We start from the raw sequence: 14,368 nt of genomic DNA, 5'->3' as shown, positions 1-14,368 counted from the left end.
GCCAGGAGACCTGCGCTCTCCTGAGCATTCACAGCAATCCCCAGCGCTCCCCTCTGCCCGCAGCAGCTCCAGGCTCGTCCCGCATTGCTGCACAAGGAGGGAACTCGGCATCCAGCCACCGGCGCTGCAAATCCTGGGAGAGGGAGCTGGGGAAGCGTGCTTGGCTCCTCTCTCCTGGCAGGCAGAGGCGTGTTCCCGCAGCACGGGCTGCTCGCTCAGGAAGGGGTCCCGGCACAGGCAGCGGCCCCCGAGTGGGAGCGGAGCACCCGGCCGGGTCAGGGGGGCAGCGGCTGAAAGGAGATTCCAAAGGATGCAATTTCCCTTCCCCTCCGAATAATCCCGCCAGTTCCTCTGCCGCCGCCGTCCCCGTGCAGCCCGTGACGCCTGTCGGTGCCATCCGGAGGGCTGGGACATCGGAACATTCCTGGCCAACGAGGCTGAGGGGGGCTGTCCCGGGCTGGGTGCCCGAAGGAGCCCCCGCGCTCGGGGCTGAGAGAAAGGTCCTGAAAAGTTCTTGGAAAGGTCCTGGAAAGGTCTTGTCGCCAGGGCTGCCATCCAGGCTCTGGCAGAGACCATCCCCTGACCTGGGATTGCGGGTCTGAGGTCTCGGCTGCTGTTTCGGGACAGAACATCCAAGCTGCTCCCTGGAGGAGCGGGATCACGGCGGGGGAGGCACGGGGCGGCCGGGGGTCACAGACAGCTCCCGAGCCCTCCGTGAGCGTGGGACAGCAAACCCGCCCCGGCTCCGCGTCTGGAAAAGGTGCCAAAAGCTTCTTAGGCGTGGGGAGAAATATCTGAAAGTCAAACCAGGGAAAAGAGCAGTCTGTGGGTAACAAAGCCAGTTTTGGCTGAGAGCCGTGGGTTGGGAACGGTGGAGAAAGCCCAGAGAGAAAAGCACATCACTAAAAATCACTCCCCTGCTCCTTGGACACTTCTTTTGGGAAGGTGCACTGCTCAAACCCGGCCAAAACTGTTCTAGCCAGGCAGGGATGGACTGAAAGAGATCTAATGCTCGTTTAGCTGTGCCATCGACCCACCCAGCACTTCAGGGCTCTGCTCATCCCTTTCCTCGGGCCAGGTGAACGAAACCCCTCAAGACAAACCCTTTCCAGCTACACAAAAGGCAGCATTTCCTCTGCATGTCTTTGTGAGGATGACCTCGTTTAACCCCACATTTTGCTCTCTCATCACAATTTTAGGGACTCGCTTCCTGTTCCCTACCCTGGTGATTAAGACCCTTCCCGAGGAGGGTTTGAAATGCAAAGGGCAGGGACTGAAATCTGCGCTGCCATCAGCAAACCCCTCCTGCCTTCCTTCACTGGGGGCTGGGGAGGGAACGAGGGGGGGAAAATCCTGTTTTCAAATGCCTGTGCCACCAGGAAAAGGAGGAAAGCAAGATATGGTTTGACTGTACTTTGTGCAAGATCTACAGTGCTCCCTCAAAGAACACGCATGCAGATCTCTGTGTGTGTGTGTGTATATATATATATATATATATATGTATGTAAAAATATAAATACATTTACACCGGTGGAATGGGTATTGGAAAAAATATTTCAACCAGGAAAAAAACATACAGGGAGACTTTATGTGCATCAAACTTCAATAACAAAGGGTCTAAATGTATTTTGGAGGCATTGACTTATTTTTCCAGATTTGTTTTCTACCAATTCAAGAAGAATTTATAAAATACTTTAGTCCTGTCTGCATTCATGCCCCCAAACCAAATTCATCTAGCTTTTTGCTTTCCACTCCAAGCCAGTGTCAGCATTGCTGAAATCACAGGAGAAAATCCCACTGCCTTCAAGGAAAGCAACATTTACCCACTGACCCCAAAACCTTCCAAAAATCAACTTTTGCTCCCAGCTGGGACTGGGAACATCCTCGGATTCTTTCTGAGCTGCTACTTCGGGCTGCTGTCCTGCCAGCACAGAGCAGACCCTACGGAGGGCACAGCTCTAAACCAGCTTTGAGTTTCTTTTGCCCAGAGTGCTGAGTTTTGCACCTTTGGCTGCAGCAGTGCCAGGCTGGCCCCGTTTTCTGTCCCCTGCGGGGTCCCCAGAGTGTCCCTGCTGCCCCCAGGATCCCTGCCCAGGGACACGGCGGAAGCTGCAGCAGCTTGGAGAGCTTGAACATGTGAAACAAATCCATTGGGGGATATTAAACCCAAGGACAGCCCCGGCAGCTCAGGAAGTCCTTGGGATGCTGAGTGCTGGAAGCTGGGAAAGTGGGCTGGGAGAATCTCACAGAGTTCCCTTCTGCTGCTTTTATCTCAGCATCTCCTGTTGGCTCTGGCAGGGGCTGCACCAGAGGCTGCGCTTTGGTCTGAGCCAGCACGAGCATTTCTGTGATCCTACACTGCCCAAATGTTCCTTTAGCATTTTGCCAAAGCTTTCTCCCTTTTTTTCCATAATAGCAATGAGTTTAGGGCTGGTTTTTTTCTGACTGCTGATGCTGTTTGGGGAATTCTCTCTCCCCTGAGCACAATAATCTGCACTAGTTATGCAATACATTGTTAACATGGGTTTTGGCAAGCTTTGATTTCACTCAAATTCATATCAGACCCTTCCAGGACATTCAATTATTTTGTTTTCTTAAACAACAAAACCTTTCTGAGAAGTTTCTTGCTAGCCCTGCCTGGAGTGTTCACCTGGATCCTGCACTGACACAAAGCAACAGAGTCCTGGGTTTATTAATTTATTGTCTCTCCTGCAGTCAGTAAACAATTAATTTACAGACCCAGCTCTGCAGCAGTGATGCAAACGGAGTGATGCAGAAGGGTGGGAATATGGCTGTAAGATGCAAAGGAATTTCCACAGAGTAACTTTCTCAGCGACTTGGCTGATAGAGGCAGCAATAAACCCGCAATAAATAGCAATAAAAGCAGACACGTCGTTCTCGTGGAGAAAGGAGCCATCCCCTCAGTACAGAAAGGCGGATGATGGGCCTGGGCTGTGATTTAGAAATGATCTCTGAAAGGAAATCATTTAATGGCACGGCAGCAAAGGCATCTCAGCCATCAGCAGGAGGAGGCAGGGCTGTTGTTTCATCTCCCAGCACATCAAAGGCTGCTCAAATCCCAAAGCCAGCCCTGCAGGGATTAAATGGAGCAGCTTCACTCAGCAGCAGCTCTGTCATGGAAAGCAAATCCCTCCCTGAGCAGGAGAGCCTCGTGTTCACTGGAACTGCACCCAAAGCCCATCCCTGGAGCCCCATCTGACAGGGGATTGTGCAGGGGGAAGAAGAAGACTCACACTGGAGCACACGTAGGACGCCCTGATCAAAGTGTCTGGGGCTTGGGGGACATCAGCTGCCAGAAGGAGGAACATCAGTACTGTCAACTTATGGAAAACTGGCGTGGAGAGAACGAAACCCCAGAGGGACCTGGGAATTCTCTAACGTCTGGGAAATTGCTGCAGGAAAGTGGAAAGTATTTGTGAAAGAAATTAGAGGAGCTGAAGCTGAAATTCCTCTGGTCATGGCTCAAACAGAGGAAAGAAACTCTTTGGCAGTGCTGCGGAAAGGAGCATGGAGAGGCCAGGACAGCAAGGGAAAATGGAGCTGGGTAATTGCAGCACCACATAAATGCTGGCAGCTGGGAGAAAGCCCTACAGGAGCTGGGCCAGTGGGAAAGATCTGTGTTTGGGGAGCTCTGAAAGCAAAATTGGAGAGAAGTGGAGACTGATCCTGGTGTGCCCTCACTGTAAAACAGAGCCCAGATATTTCTGATGTGACTCAAAGCAAAGGTGGAAGTGAAGCGAAGGCAAAGCTGTCACTGGTGCCAGGACTTGGCTCCGGGTCCTCCAAGGCTGGAGCCTTTCAGGAAAGGGCTGTGGGTGCCCCTGCTGCCCCACACCCAGCTGGGGACAGACTCCTGGGGCCCAAAAGCCTGGCAGCTCTGCCTGAGAACATCTGGAGTGGGTCTGCAGACAGTGGAGCAGCCAAGATCACCAGGGGCTGGGGACAGGAGCACGGGCAGAGAACAGCAGGGAGCAGCCCCAGGCCAGTGAGGGTGCTGACAAAAACTGAGCTCAGCTGCCCCTGGCTCCTCTGGGAGAAAGGGAAGCGCTGAAAGGGAAGGTGAGATCAGCTGGGCAGTTTCTCCTGCTCATGGTTCTCTTTCCTTTGGAAGGGGTGGCTGTTGCCTCCGACGGACTCCAGCCCCAGGACAAGCACAAAGTAGAGGAAATCTATTTTTAGTCTCGACAAAAGTGCTAGTAAAGAAAAAAAAGGTTAGAAAGACAATTGCTTCCTGTTTAGGGCTGGTGCTGGGAGGGAGATCCTGCCAGGATGCCGAGGCCAGGGGGGCAGAGGGTCTGGGGGTGAGGAGGAGCCATTGGGGGGGCAGGCAAGGAAAGCACCCCCAGCTCCTGCGAGCTGGGCTGGTGGTCCCTGCCCTGGATTCCTGAGGGAGGGACTAGAGCTGCTGCCCCTTTGGGATTCCCACGGGCTTTAGGCTGAGCTAAACAGCTGAGCTTAAAAGACTCAAGAGTTGTGATAGCCTAAGGAGAGAAACTGCAACGTGACTTTCACACTCAGCCTCAGATTGATTGAAGACTTATCCCTCTGAAGATTCCAATACTTGGTAAAATCAGGGTTTACAGCAGGAGAGAAGGCTCTGTGCAGCCAGAGGGGCTTAAACACAAATTAATCTCTTTATCTTCAAAGTACTTTGGTGCTCCCACCAATGAACTACACGTGAGAGGTTAAATAGGAACCCAAAATTAAACCCACAGCATTTTCTTCAATGAACTTTCTCTAAGTTGAATCTACTTCCTCTTTTTAAGGCCCCAGCACTGACATTTTTCACAGCATTTAACATTTTTCAAAAGCAAGACAATTATCATTAGAAATCAGCTTAAAATGCACATTTTTCTATTTTAGGAACAGCACAAACTGCAACTCTTTCCGGGACAGTTTGTGTTTCTTCTGCTGCACCATTAAAAATCCATCCTGGATGTCAGCAGCTCATTATTCTGACAAGTGGCTTTACTTCCCCTTGTGCCTTTTCCACATCACACACACTCAAAAGGAGGAAGACGCGACAGTTTTTCTCCTGAAAACACAGACTGGAAGGGTAGGGATGGATCCCCGTGGGTGGATTCGGTGACATACAGGATATTTTCAGCTCCTTCCTGGCACACAGTGAAAGAGAAAACACAAAGGAAAAGAACCATCCTGGTAACCCAGCAAACAAAGCACTCGTTTAATTTCCACCCGGAGTTTACACCAGGAAATGAAATCCTAACGGAGTTGTGCAATTGCAACAGTGTATTTGCAGAGAAGCTGAGGGGAAGGGGGACGTGGGGTGCCGGGGCGCCGAGCGCTCAGGTGAGCCCGGCGGAGACGTAGCCCAGGATCTGCACGGTGCTGGGGTAGCTCTTGCGCATGCCCATGCAGCGCTCCTGGTCGATGAACAGAGAGTTGTTCTTGACCACCAGGTCGTGCTCCAGGACCCCCTTGGAGCGCACCAGCATCTGCAGCATGTCCTCGGAGGCGCGCAGGCACTGGTGCAGGTTCCGCAGCGTCTCGTTGATCTCGTTGACCTCTTGGACAAGGCTGGGAAACAGCAGAACCCCGTCAGAGCCCCCTGGGGGTGGTGCCCACCCAGATGGGCCCTCTGGGTTCCCCCATCAGCACACTCAGGCTGACTCCCACCCATGCCCTGGTGTGGAGAGCCAAGGGCAGAGCTCCTCCCGACCTCCACGGGGAGGAGTGGAGGAGTTTGTTCCAAAGCTCTGGATATGCCCAGCCACGTCTGCCAGAGCAGCTCGTGCCACCACAACAGGGACGAGCAGCTCTGGTTTCCCATTTCTCTTTGGGTTTGTGGCTTTGTTGGTTCACCCTCCTGGATTTCCCCGTGCAGGGTCCTGCACAGGAGACACACACAGAGGACAGGACACTGGGAGAGGCTAAAAGGGAACGTGGAACAAGTGGAGGATGGAAAAAGCACAGCGAGTGAGATGCTGAACCAATTCCGGGGCTGGGTTTAAACAGTTTTGAAAAGGGAACTGTGCTCAGAGGGCTCCCAGGAGCAGCTCTGAGCTCTGGGTGCCTCCCAGGGCTGCTGCTGGGCACTCCCTGGGGCACAGTCCCAAAGCCCTTGAAAGGATTTCCAGTGTGCCCAGCGAGGGGAGGACAGCTCCACATGTGCACCCTTCCTTGGAGCTACCCAAAAGGACGGGGCTCAGCTCTCTCAATCTCAGCCTCTCAGAGAGCAGAATCCTGGAATCATAGACCAGAATCCCAGAGTGGTTTGGGTTGGAGAGGACCTGAAAGCCCATCCAGTGCCACCCCTGCCATGGCAGGGACACCTTCCCCTGTCCCAGGTGCTCCCAGCCCTGTCCAGCCTGGCCTTGGGCACCGCCAGGGATCCAGGGGCAGCCCCAACTGCTCTGGGCACCCTGTGCCAGGGCCTGCCCACCCTGCCAGGGAACAATTCCTGCCCAAAATCCCATCTGTCCCTGCCATCTCTGAGTTTAAAGCCACTGCCCCTTGCCCTGTCACTCCCTGCCTGTATAAAAGCCCCTCTCCCTCCTTTTCCTAAGCCCCCTTAGGGTGCTGGAGGGCCGCAGCAGGGAGAGCCAGAGCTTTATCCTCCAAAACTCGGCACAAGCAGCACCTGGCAGGAGAGAAGAGGGCTGCGACACCTGCTCAGTGCTTTAGGTCCGACCAGGGCACTTATGGAAGGACTATTTAGGGAAAACAGCCATTTTGTCGTGCAGAGATGCTCCTAGTGCCCCCAGGCCCTGGCAGCCCGGCCTCACCGGAGCTGGGCGGCGTCCCGGCACAGCTCCACGTTGGGTCTCCTCGTGCGCTCGTCCAGCCGGGTCTGAGCCACCTTCAGCTGAACCTCTTTGTCCCTTATGGTCTTCTGGATGACTTGGATCTTGGTCTCAAGCTGGAAAATTTCCTGCCGTGTCTGGGGTGAAATGAACACAGGGATCAATGAAAAAATAACTTCTCAAGTGATCACATCATTCCCTTCTCTCCTGCTTGCCCAGGAACAAACCCAAATTCAATGAACGGCCCCTGGGCTCAGGCCACTGTTGCTCTGCCACATCAAGGCCCAGATCCAGCAGAGTTTTCAGGGAAAATCTCTTTGCTCTTGCTGCCACATCAGAGGAGAGTTAGGAGCAGAGGAGGTTTAGGAGCAGTGATGGATCTCTTGAATTACCAGCTTCCCAAAATTGCTGCTTTCAAGAATGGATCATCCATCAGCTAATACAGGGAAAGGTTTTAATGTCTCCTCATTTAAGAGCATGCCATCATCCCCTAGTGCTGCAAACCTCACCGGTCTGAGCCCTTCCCAGGAAGCTTCCCACGAGTCCCAGAGCCAGGCCCCATCACCGCTCTGCCCCTCCCGTGCCTGGCAGGGAGCCCACGGCCAGCCGGCCGTCCCCGGGGCGGGCGGGGCCGGTACCTTGGCCAGGTGTGTCTGGATCTTGCTCTTGGCGTTGGCGATCTCGGTGATGCGGCTGGTGAAGGCGTCGTTGACCTTGCTGAACTGGCGCCACATCTCGTCGGCCGTGCCCATCAGGAGGCTCTCGGTGCTGGCGCGCAGCTTGGCCGAGGTCGCGCGCGCGCTCTGCGAGCGGAAGATGTTGTTGTCCGTGAACCTGGCCCACGTCTCCGGCACCGAGACCCTGCGGGGGAGAGCACAGCCCGTGGCAAAGCCGCGCTGCTGAGCCGCCAGCAGACTGCTGCAGGGAAAGCTGTGCTGGGAATCAAACTGCAGGGCAGGGGAACACCGGGACCCCGCTTCTTCCATGATATCGGTCAAATGAGGCTGGACCCCATTGTTTGATGATTTATCAAATGAGGCTGGACCCCACTTGTTTGACAATATTTATCACATGAGGATGGACCCCACTTTTTTGACGATTTATCAAATGAGGGCGTGTCACAAAAACAACCTGTGAAAGTTCAGACAAAGAGATTCTCCCATAAAAAAGAGATTCCAACCAGAGCTCCTATTTACACCTTCCCTCGAGGCATTAAGTGCCAAGGAGCTCCCAGCCTCACAAGGACACACAGATCAGAGTTCAGTCAATCCCTGTTGCTCACAGCCCATCTCAGTCTCCCACTAAACCGAACGAGCTTTAGATCCCACTCCATTCCCTGTCTGTGCATTTGGGATGAAGTTCCTGCCTGTGCAATAGTCCAGAACAAGGTCAACAAAAGACTTAAATACCACATAAGCTCCATTTAAAACCTGCTGATTCTAGGCACATTTTACCCCCCTCTGAATTTCAGCCTCGATCCTTTGCAATCCATTTGCCTGTCTAAATATGTCTGAGCTCTACTGTGAATACTTATTCAAACTACTAGAAAAGTTGTCCCAATCTGTGCCTCTCCATAAACTTCATGGTTTGTGTGAGCAGATTTATTCTCTCAGCCCTTTGCCAGTAGGGCATCTCTCTGAGAGTGCTGGGTTAGGTCACTGTTCATTAATTGCAAAGCCAAAGCTGAATTCCTGGCACCCAAAAGCAGCAGAACCCTGTCCCAGGACCATGCTCTCATGTCTTGATTTTCTGGGTCATTTCAGCTCCCTGCCAGGCCCTCTCCATACAGAGGTGATCCCCCAGATTTCCCATCAGTGAGGAGCACTCAGGCAAGCACTGAGACATCTCTGAAAATATGCACAAACTTAATGAGCTGTGCAGAGGTGCTGGGCTGAATTCGTTTGCAGCCTGAGTCCTGATCTAATGTTTAATTAGGTCGGGCTTGCTTTGCCCGCCGGGTGTTCAGCATCCAGCTGAGAGCAGAGGGTTCTTCTCCCCCGGGAGAGCCCAGAGGGAAGGCATCCCTCGGGGTGGTGTCTCCAGGGATGGATGTGCCTCCAGAGAGGGCTGGGCAGTCCCAGCTCCCTGCTCTGTGCCTGCCAGGCCCCCGTGCTCACGTGGCATCGATCCTCTCCACGCCCTTGAAGAAGTGGATGCCTCTGGAGGTGTTCTTCAGCTGGTAGCACTTGTTGTCGATGTGGTGGCCCAGCTGCTTGTCAGCCAGGTCCTTCTCCAGCTCCTGCCGGGCCTCCTTGTTGCACCTGGAGCACACGAGCAGCAGCCGCGGTCGGGATGGAGCCGTGGGATGGTTCTGTGCCCATCCCGCTCCCCTCAGCCCCTCTGTGCTCCCGGAGCATCCCTGCCTCCTGCCACAGAGCCTGCAGGCTCTGAACCCGCAGGGATGTGCTGCGGCACAGCTGCAGCTGCACAGCAGCCCTGCAGCAAGCCCCGAGCCCTCCTTACATGATCTGGGCATTCACCGTGTCCAGGCACTGCTGTATCCTCTCCCGGCAGGACCTGATGATCTTGATTTCCTGGGCAAAGGCAGAACAGCCCCGTCAGCATCGGTGCTCAGACATCCTGGGCACTCCTGCCCTGGGGCACACACCAGGAATTCCCCTTCCCCCAGAGCAAGCACAGAGGGCAGGAGAGGACCCCAGCCCCAGGGCACCCACTGTGCCAACCCCAGCCCCAGGGCTGATCCAAACCCAGGGATTTTCAATCCCTCCTGTCTGCAGCAGCCAGCTGAAAGCACAGCCTAAATGCATCCCAAACATTAAAAACCCAAATGGCATTATGGAGATACCAGCTCTGATAATTTTCCTAAACCCTCATGACCTTTAAACTAATATTTTAATTTTTCAGGGCCTGACTCATAACAAAAGATCTTCTGAGAGAGCAGTGGCTTCACAGGCCCAGGGGCTGCAATTTCCTTCCCAGTTTTGTGAGGCTTTTGCAGTGATTATATTTCGCTGTACCCTGCATTAGGATCCCATTTGCTGTGCCATATTTGCTTTTAATTCATGATTGAAAGCAGCTTAGATAAAGGCAGGCAGGAGTGCAGGTTTTTATGATTTCTATCAAACCCATTGCCTGAGCACACTGTGACAGTCCTGCTGCAGCCACTCTGCCCTGAGCAAAGCAGAGCTGGGCAAGTGTAATTAACATCTTTTATTAGCCCAACTAATATAGCTGGGGAAAGCAGACGAGCTGTCGGGCACACCCTGCCCTCTCCACGTGTGTGTGTAAAATACAGAACGTGCGACAGGTACAGAGACAGATCACACAGATAAAGAGAGATCTGTGCAGGCAGGGCTTGGACAGGCAGGATCATCTCACAGGCTCCCCAGAGAGGGTCGGAGGACCCTGATATGCCACCCAAACCTGGCTCCTTTCCAGCTCTTCCTTCCTCTCCCATGGACACGCTGCTGGGTGGGAGCACCAGCCCCAGCACCTCGGGGGGGTTGAGGAACTGGGAACCTGAGCAGTGCTGAAGAGCCAGTGAGGGAACAGGGCTGCCAGCCTTGTTTAGGGGAGTTCGGGTAGAACTGGCTTTGTCACAGGATGGGTTGCAAACTCACTGTGACCAGCTGTTTCTCCACGTCGTCATTGACCAGGTCGATGCCCATCCTCTTCTCCCGATTGAGCAAACACTTGTGAGCGACCTGGTGGGGACATGTGGTGGCATCAGCGCTGGCTGCAGGGACAGGGCTCCCTGCAGGGACTGTGCCCGTGTCAGGGAATGCAGGGAAAGAAAATGCAGGTGGGCACAGGGTGGCAGCCTGGAGGAAGCTGCCCGAGGCAGCAGGGTTAGGTGACAACAGCAGCTGAGTGCCACATCAGCACGGAACCCAAGGGACAGAGCCTTCGTGTCCCCAAGGAGTGCAGGGACCCGTGTCAGGCCTGGTGTGGACCTCCCCAGAGCCTTGTAGTAAGACATGGGCTTTGGTGTGCCAAGCCAGGATTTTGGATACAGAAATATCTGGTTAAACAAACACTGCAGTGATGTGCTCAGCGTGTGCTGGGGGAGGATGCAGCAGATGCAGGGGATTTGTTTATCACTGACTCAACTAATGGGCTCTTCTTGAAACCTTTCCAACGTTACAGGGCTGGGATGGACTTTATGAGAGGTTTGAGTGGCTGCAGATGTTTGGGCGGGGGTTGCAGGGTCCCTACCTGGAAGGGGCCCTCGGTGTCGGCCAGGGCTCTCTCCAGCCGTTTCTGCATGTCCATCAGGGAGTTGGTCTCCCTGATCATGGCGTCCAGCTCGATGCAGAGCTCGGACTTCCAGTACTCTATGTCATTGATGCGCTCTCCCAGGTTCTTGGTGCTCTCCCCTTGGGTCCTCTTGGCCTGCTGGTACACGTCCTTGATGGTGCGGGTCAGGTCGGCGCGCAGGCGCTCCGCGTTGTGCCGCGTGGTCTCCGACTCCTTGTAGTTGGTCAGGTTGGACCTGTGCCAGTCATCCAGCGTGTGCCGGGTGAAGACCCCGTTGGGTCTCTCGGAAATAAAAGGAACTATCTTGGTGGGGGGAAGCCCTGGGAAGCTCTCGGTGAGGGGAGACAAGGTGGGGTTGAGGGCAGCTGCTTTGTAGTAGGAGTTGGGCATCCATGGCACGCTGAAGCTCTCGGAGTGATAGGGAATGCGGTTCTTGTAGCCAGCAGCCACGCTGTGTGCCGCCGGCAGCACCCTGGGAGGCGGTGGCCGTGGCTGGTTAAACTTGGCTTTCAGGGGATAGCCGTAGAGTTCCATCCTGGAATGCTGCTGGTGCGGCTCCTGCACAAAGGGGGCACAGGAAATCCTCGCTCAGAAAGTTCCTGTCCTTGTGGTACCTCTGGCAGCAGCACCCGACCTGTGATGGACCAGCCCTGCCCAGGGCACCCACACAGCCCCTAAATCTCCTGAATGCAAATCCCCTCTGACAGCACCCCAGGCATTTGGACAGGGAGGGATTTGAGACCAGCTTTGCTGTTGGTATCTTGTGTCAGTCTTGAAAGGAGGAGAGCAACAAATCCTGGCTGCTGAGGAGGATGACAGATTTATACCTTTGTTTTCTTTAATCTCTTATTTCCCATTATTCCCTCATTTCCCCTGTCAATCTAATGACCTCCCCTGTGAGGGTGGGCAGGCCCTGGCACAGCTGGGGCTGCCCCTGGATCCCTGGCAGTGCCCAAGGCCAGGCTGGACACTGGGGCTGGAGCACCTGGGACAGTGGAAGGTGTCCCTGCCATGGCAGGGGTGGTCCCTTCCAACCCAGGCCAGCAAGTGTCATCCCAGGATCCAGCCTGGCCAAAGGCTTTGGGATGGGCAGTGGGACACTCACACCCCCGAATTCAGCACAAAAGCTTTCCCAGGTGTGGCTGGCTCTGAGGCACCTCGGCAGAACCGCGGAGGAGAGGTCTGTGCTCAGCTCCCTCCAGCCCTCTGTCCCTGCTGGGGACAGGCCACTGCCATTCCCTGCCTCTGTGCCCCTTATTTACCCGGGGAGCAGCGCTTGGAGAGGGGGGACGCTTTCCCTGGCTCCCACCCTGCAAACAAACCCTTCCCCTTTAGACACTGACAGAGAAGCGTTTGAGAGGGAAAAAACCTTGGGAATGCACTGGATTACTTTTCCAGCACTTCCAGCCGCAATGGACGCCCCTTGCACGCCAGGCTGAGCGCTGCCAGCCCCCTGGGCAGGGGCACGCCGGGCTGGGGCGGGCTGGGGACAGTCAGTACCGGCCGTGCGGGGCTCCCTCGGCGAGCACAGCTCCCTGGGCTCCAGCGGGGCCAGCTCAGGCCCGGGGGCGCCCGGGGGTGCTGCTGCTCATCACTGGCTGCTCTGGTGGTGCTGGCACTGCCCGGCTCTGCGGGGCCCGTTGCCATGGCCGGGGGGTTCCGTGGGCAGTGGCCGCGTTCCGGGTGGCTCTGTGACACCGGCCGGGCTCTGTGACCCGGCCTGGCCATTGACCCGCCCGGCAGTGGCCGCAGCAGGGCTGGCTCTGGCCTGGGAGCAGGGAGGGATGCTGGGGATGGCACCCCTTGGGCACCCCAGCTCACCCAAGGGGGTCTCTCTGCCCAGCTTCTGGAATGCCACCAGTTCTGCTGTGGCAGCTTCCACGTCACCTTCTCCAAAGGGATATTTTCATTTTCTTCATTTCCCAGCTGTGTCCACAGCTCATCGAGGACCCAGGCTGGTGTTTCTGCTGTCTCACAGCCCCAGTTTCTCCTGATTGTCCCAAATCCTGCAGCTGCAGACTGAGACTGCACCAGGGGCTTTCCCAGGTGCTGGTGACCCCTGGCCACCCCTCCTGAGCTGGCTCCCCGGGGCAGCTCTGCCTCTGGCCAAAGAGTGACAGAAAATGGAGCCCAAAGTGCTTGGTGTACACAAAGTGCAGCACATCTTCATTTCACATCTTCATTTCACTTCATTTCAAACACACGTCCTGCCTCCGCCGGGGGAAGAATCAGCCCCACCAACCTGAAACAAAACATTCACCCATCAGTTGGTTTTTCTGCAGCCAAAGCAGATAAATGAAGGCAGTGAAGGCCTGCCAAGCCCTGTCCCCAGCAGGACACCCACCCACCCTGGGAGCAGCCCAGCTCTCTGCTCCCTGCACGCTCCCAGCCCCAGCCCCGCTCTCACGCCCTGCCCGTGGCTAATTCTGTTCACATGAATCACTGCCCGGCCAGGGACACCACTAATTGTGGGAGGCAACCCCAGGGCTCTGGAAGCATTTGCTAAATTAGGCAATCATAATTCGATAAAGTTGTGAATGGCCCAGGGGTGCTCTGTGCAGCCAGGCAGGACCTTCCGGGGCAGAGGGACAGTGGGGACACCACGGGCGCCAGGCTTTGGCCCCTCCAGAATCACAGAATGCCCCGAGCTGGGAGGGACCCACAAGGATCCCTGGGGACCCCCGGCCCTGCCCAGACCCCCACCCTGGGCATCCCTGGATGTCCAAAGCTCCTGGAGCTCTGGCAGCCTCGGGGCCATGCCCATTCCCTGGGCAGCCTGGGCAGTGCCAGCACCCTCTGGGGAAGAACCTGTTCCTAGAATCCAACCTAGACCTCCTCACACATCCTAAAAGCTGCAAAGAGAAGAATTGGCACAGGTAGCACAGTCAAATACCACAAGTGACTCTCAAGCAGCTGCCAAGTGCACAGGCTGTGATCTCAAAATCCCAAATCTGAGCACCCCAGGGAATTAGACAGGCTGTTTACACCACCACCAGTTACTGGAGTAATTAAACCTGGTTCCTTAATTCTGACTACAACTCCAACAGCTGCAACACCACTAAAATTACAAGCTGTCCCCACCCAGTTGTGCTGGGGCACATCCAGTTTGGGTGGACACGTGAGGACACAGCTTGTGCTGAAGCCTCGAGCAGTTCAGTCAGAATAAAAGAACAAAACCAGGCTGGACCCGGGAAGCTGATGGGAAGCAGAGGTGCCAGTTCTCAGCACGGCAGCCCAGGCTGGCCAAACTGGAATTTCAAGGGATACATTTAGATACCTGAGTACAAAATCTACTGCCAAGAGCTGTCAGATTGTGTCCCAGCTCTGCATTCTGCTGTCTATTAATACAGCATTACACTGGGTCA

At 55.2% G+C, this 14,368-nt stretch overlaps 1 protein-coding gene across 3 annotated transcripts; it reads right to left on the bottom strand.

Annotated features, from left to right (window-relative positions):
* Positions 1–5,182: 5,182 nt before the first annotated feature.
* Positions 5,183–12,513, bottom strand: TEKT3 (tektin 3). Of its 3 annotated transcripts, none has more exons than XM_064395473.1 (8): positions 12,373–12,513; positions 10,962–11,561; positions 10,367–10,450; positions 9,249–9,319; positions 8,903–9,046; positions 7,424–7,646; positions 6,768–6,922; positions 5,183–5,559 (listed from the first exon to the last, which is right to left on the bottom strand). In XM_064395473.1, exons 2-8 carry the CDS (start codon positions 11,535–11,537, stop codon positions 5,328–5,330), a joined length of 1,485 nt encoding a protein of 494 aa, XP_064251543.1. In that variant the 5' UTR covers positions 11,538–11,561; positions 12,373–12,513; the 3' UTR covers positions 5,183–5,327. The 3 variants fall into 3 exon arrangements, with proteins under 3 accessions (XP_064251543.1, XP_064251544.1, XP_064251545.1); XM_064395474.1 differs by having other exon boundaries at positions 12,347–12,486; XM_064395475.1 differs by having other exon boundaries at positions 12,394–12,479.
* Between the last annotated feature and the right edge of the window lie 1,855 nt (positions 12,514–14,368).

This window comes from Passer domesticus, chromosome 20 (assembly GCF_036417665.1).
Source record: "Passer domesticus isolate bPasDom1 chromosome 20, bPasDom1.hap1, whole genome shotgun sequence".
Classification (NCBI taxonomy): Eukaryota; Metazoa; Chordata; class Aves; order Passeriformes; family Passeridae; genus Passer; species Passer domesticus.
Note: the sequence above shows the minus strand (reverse complement) of the source record. Positions and strands in the feature narration are given on the sequence as shown.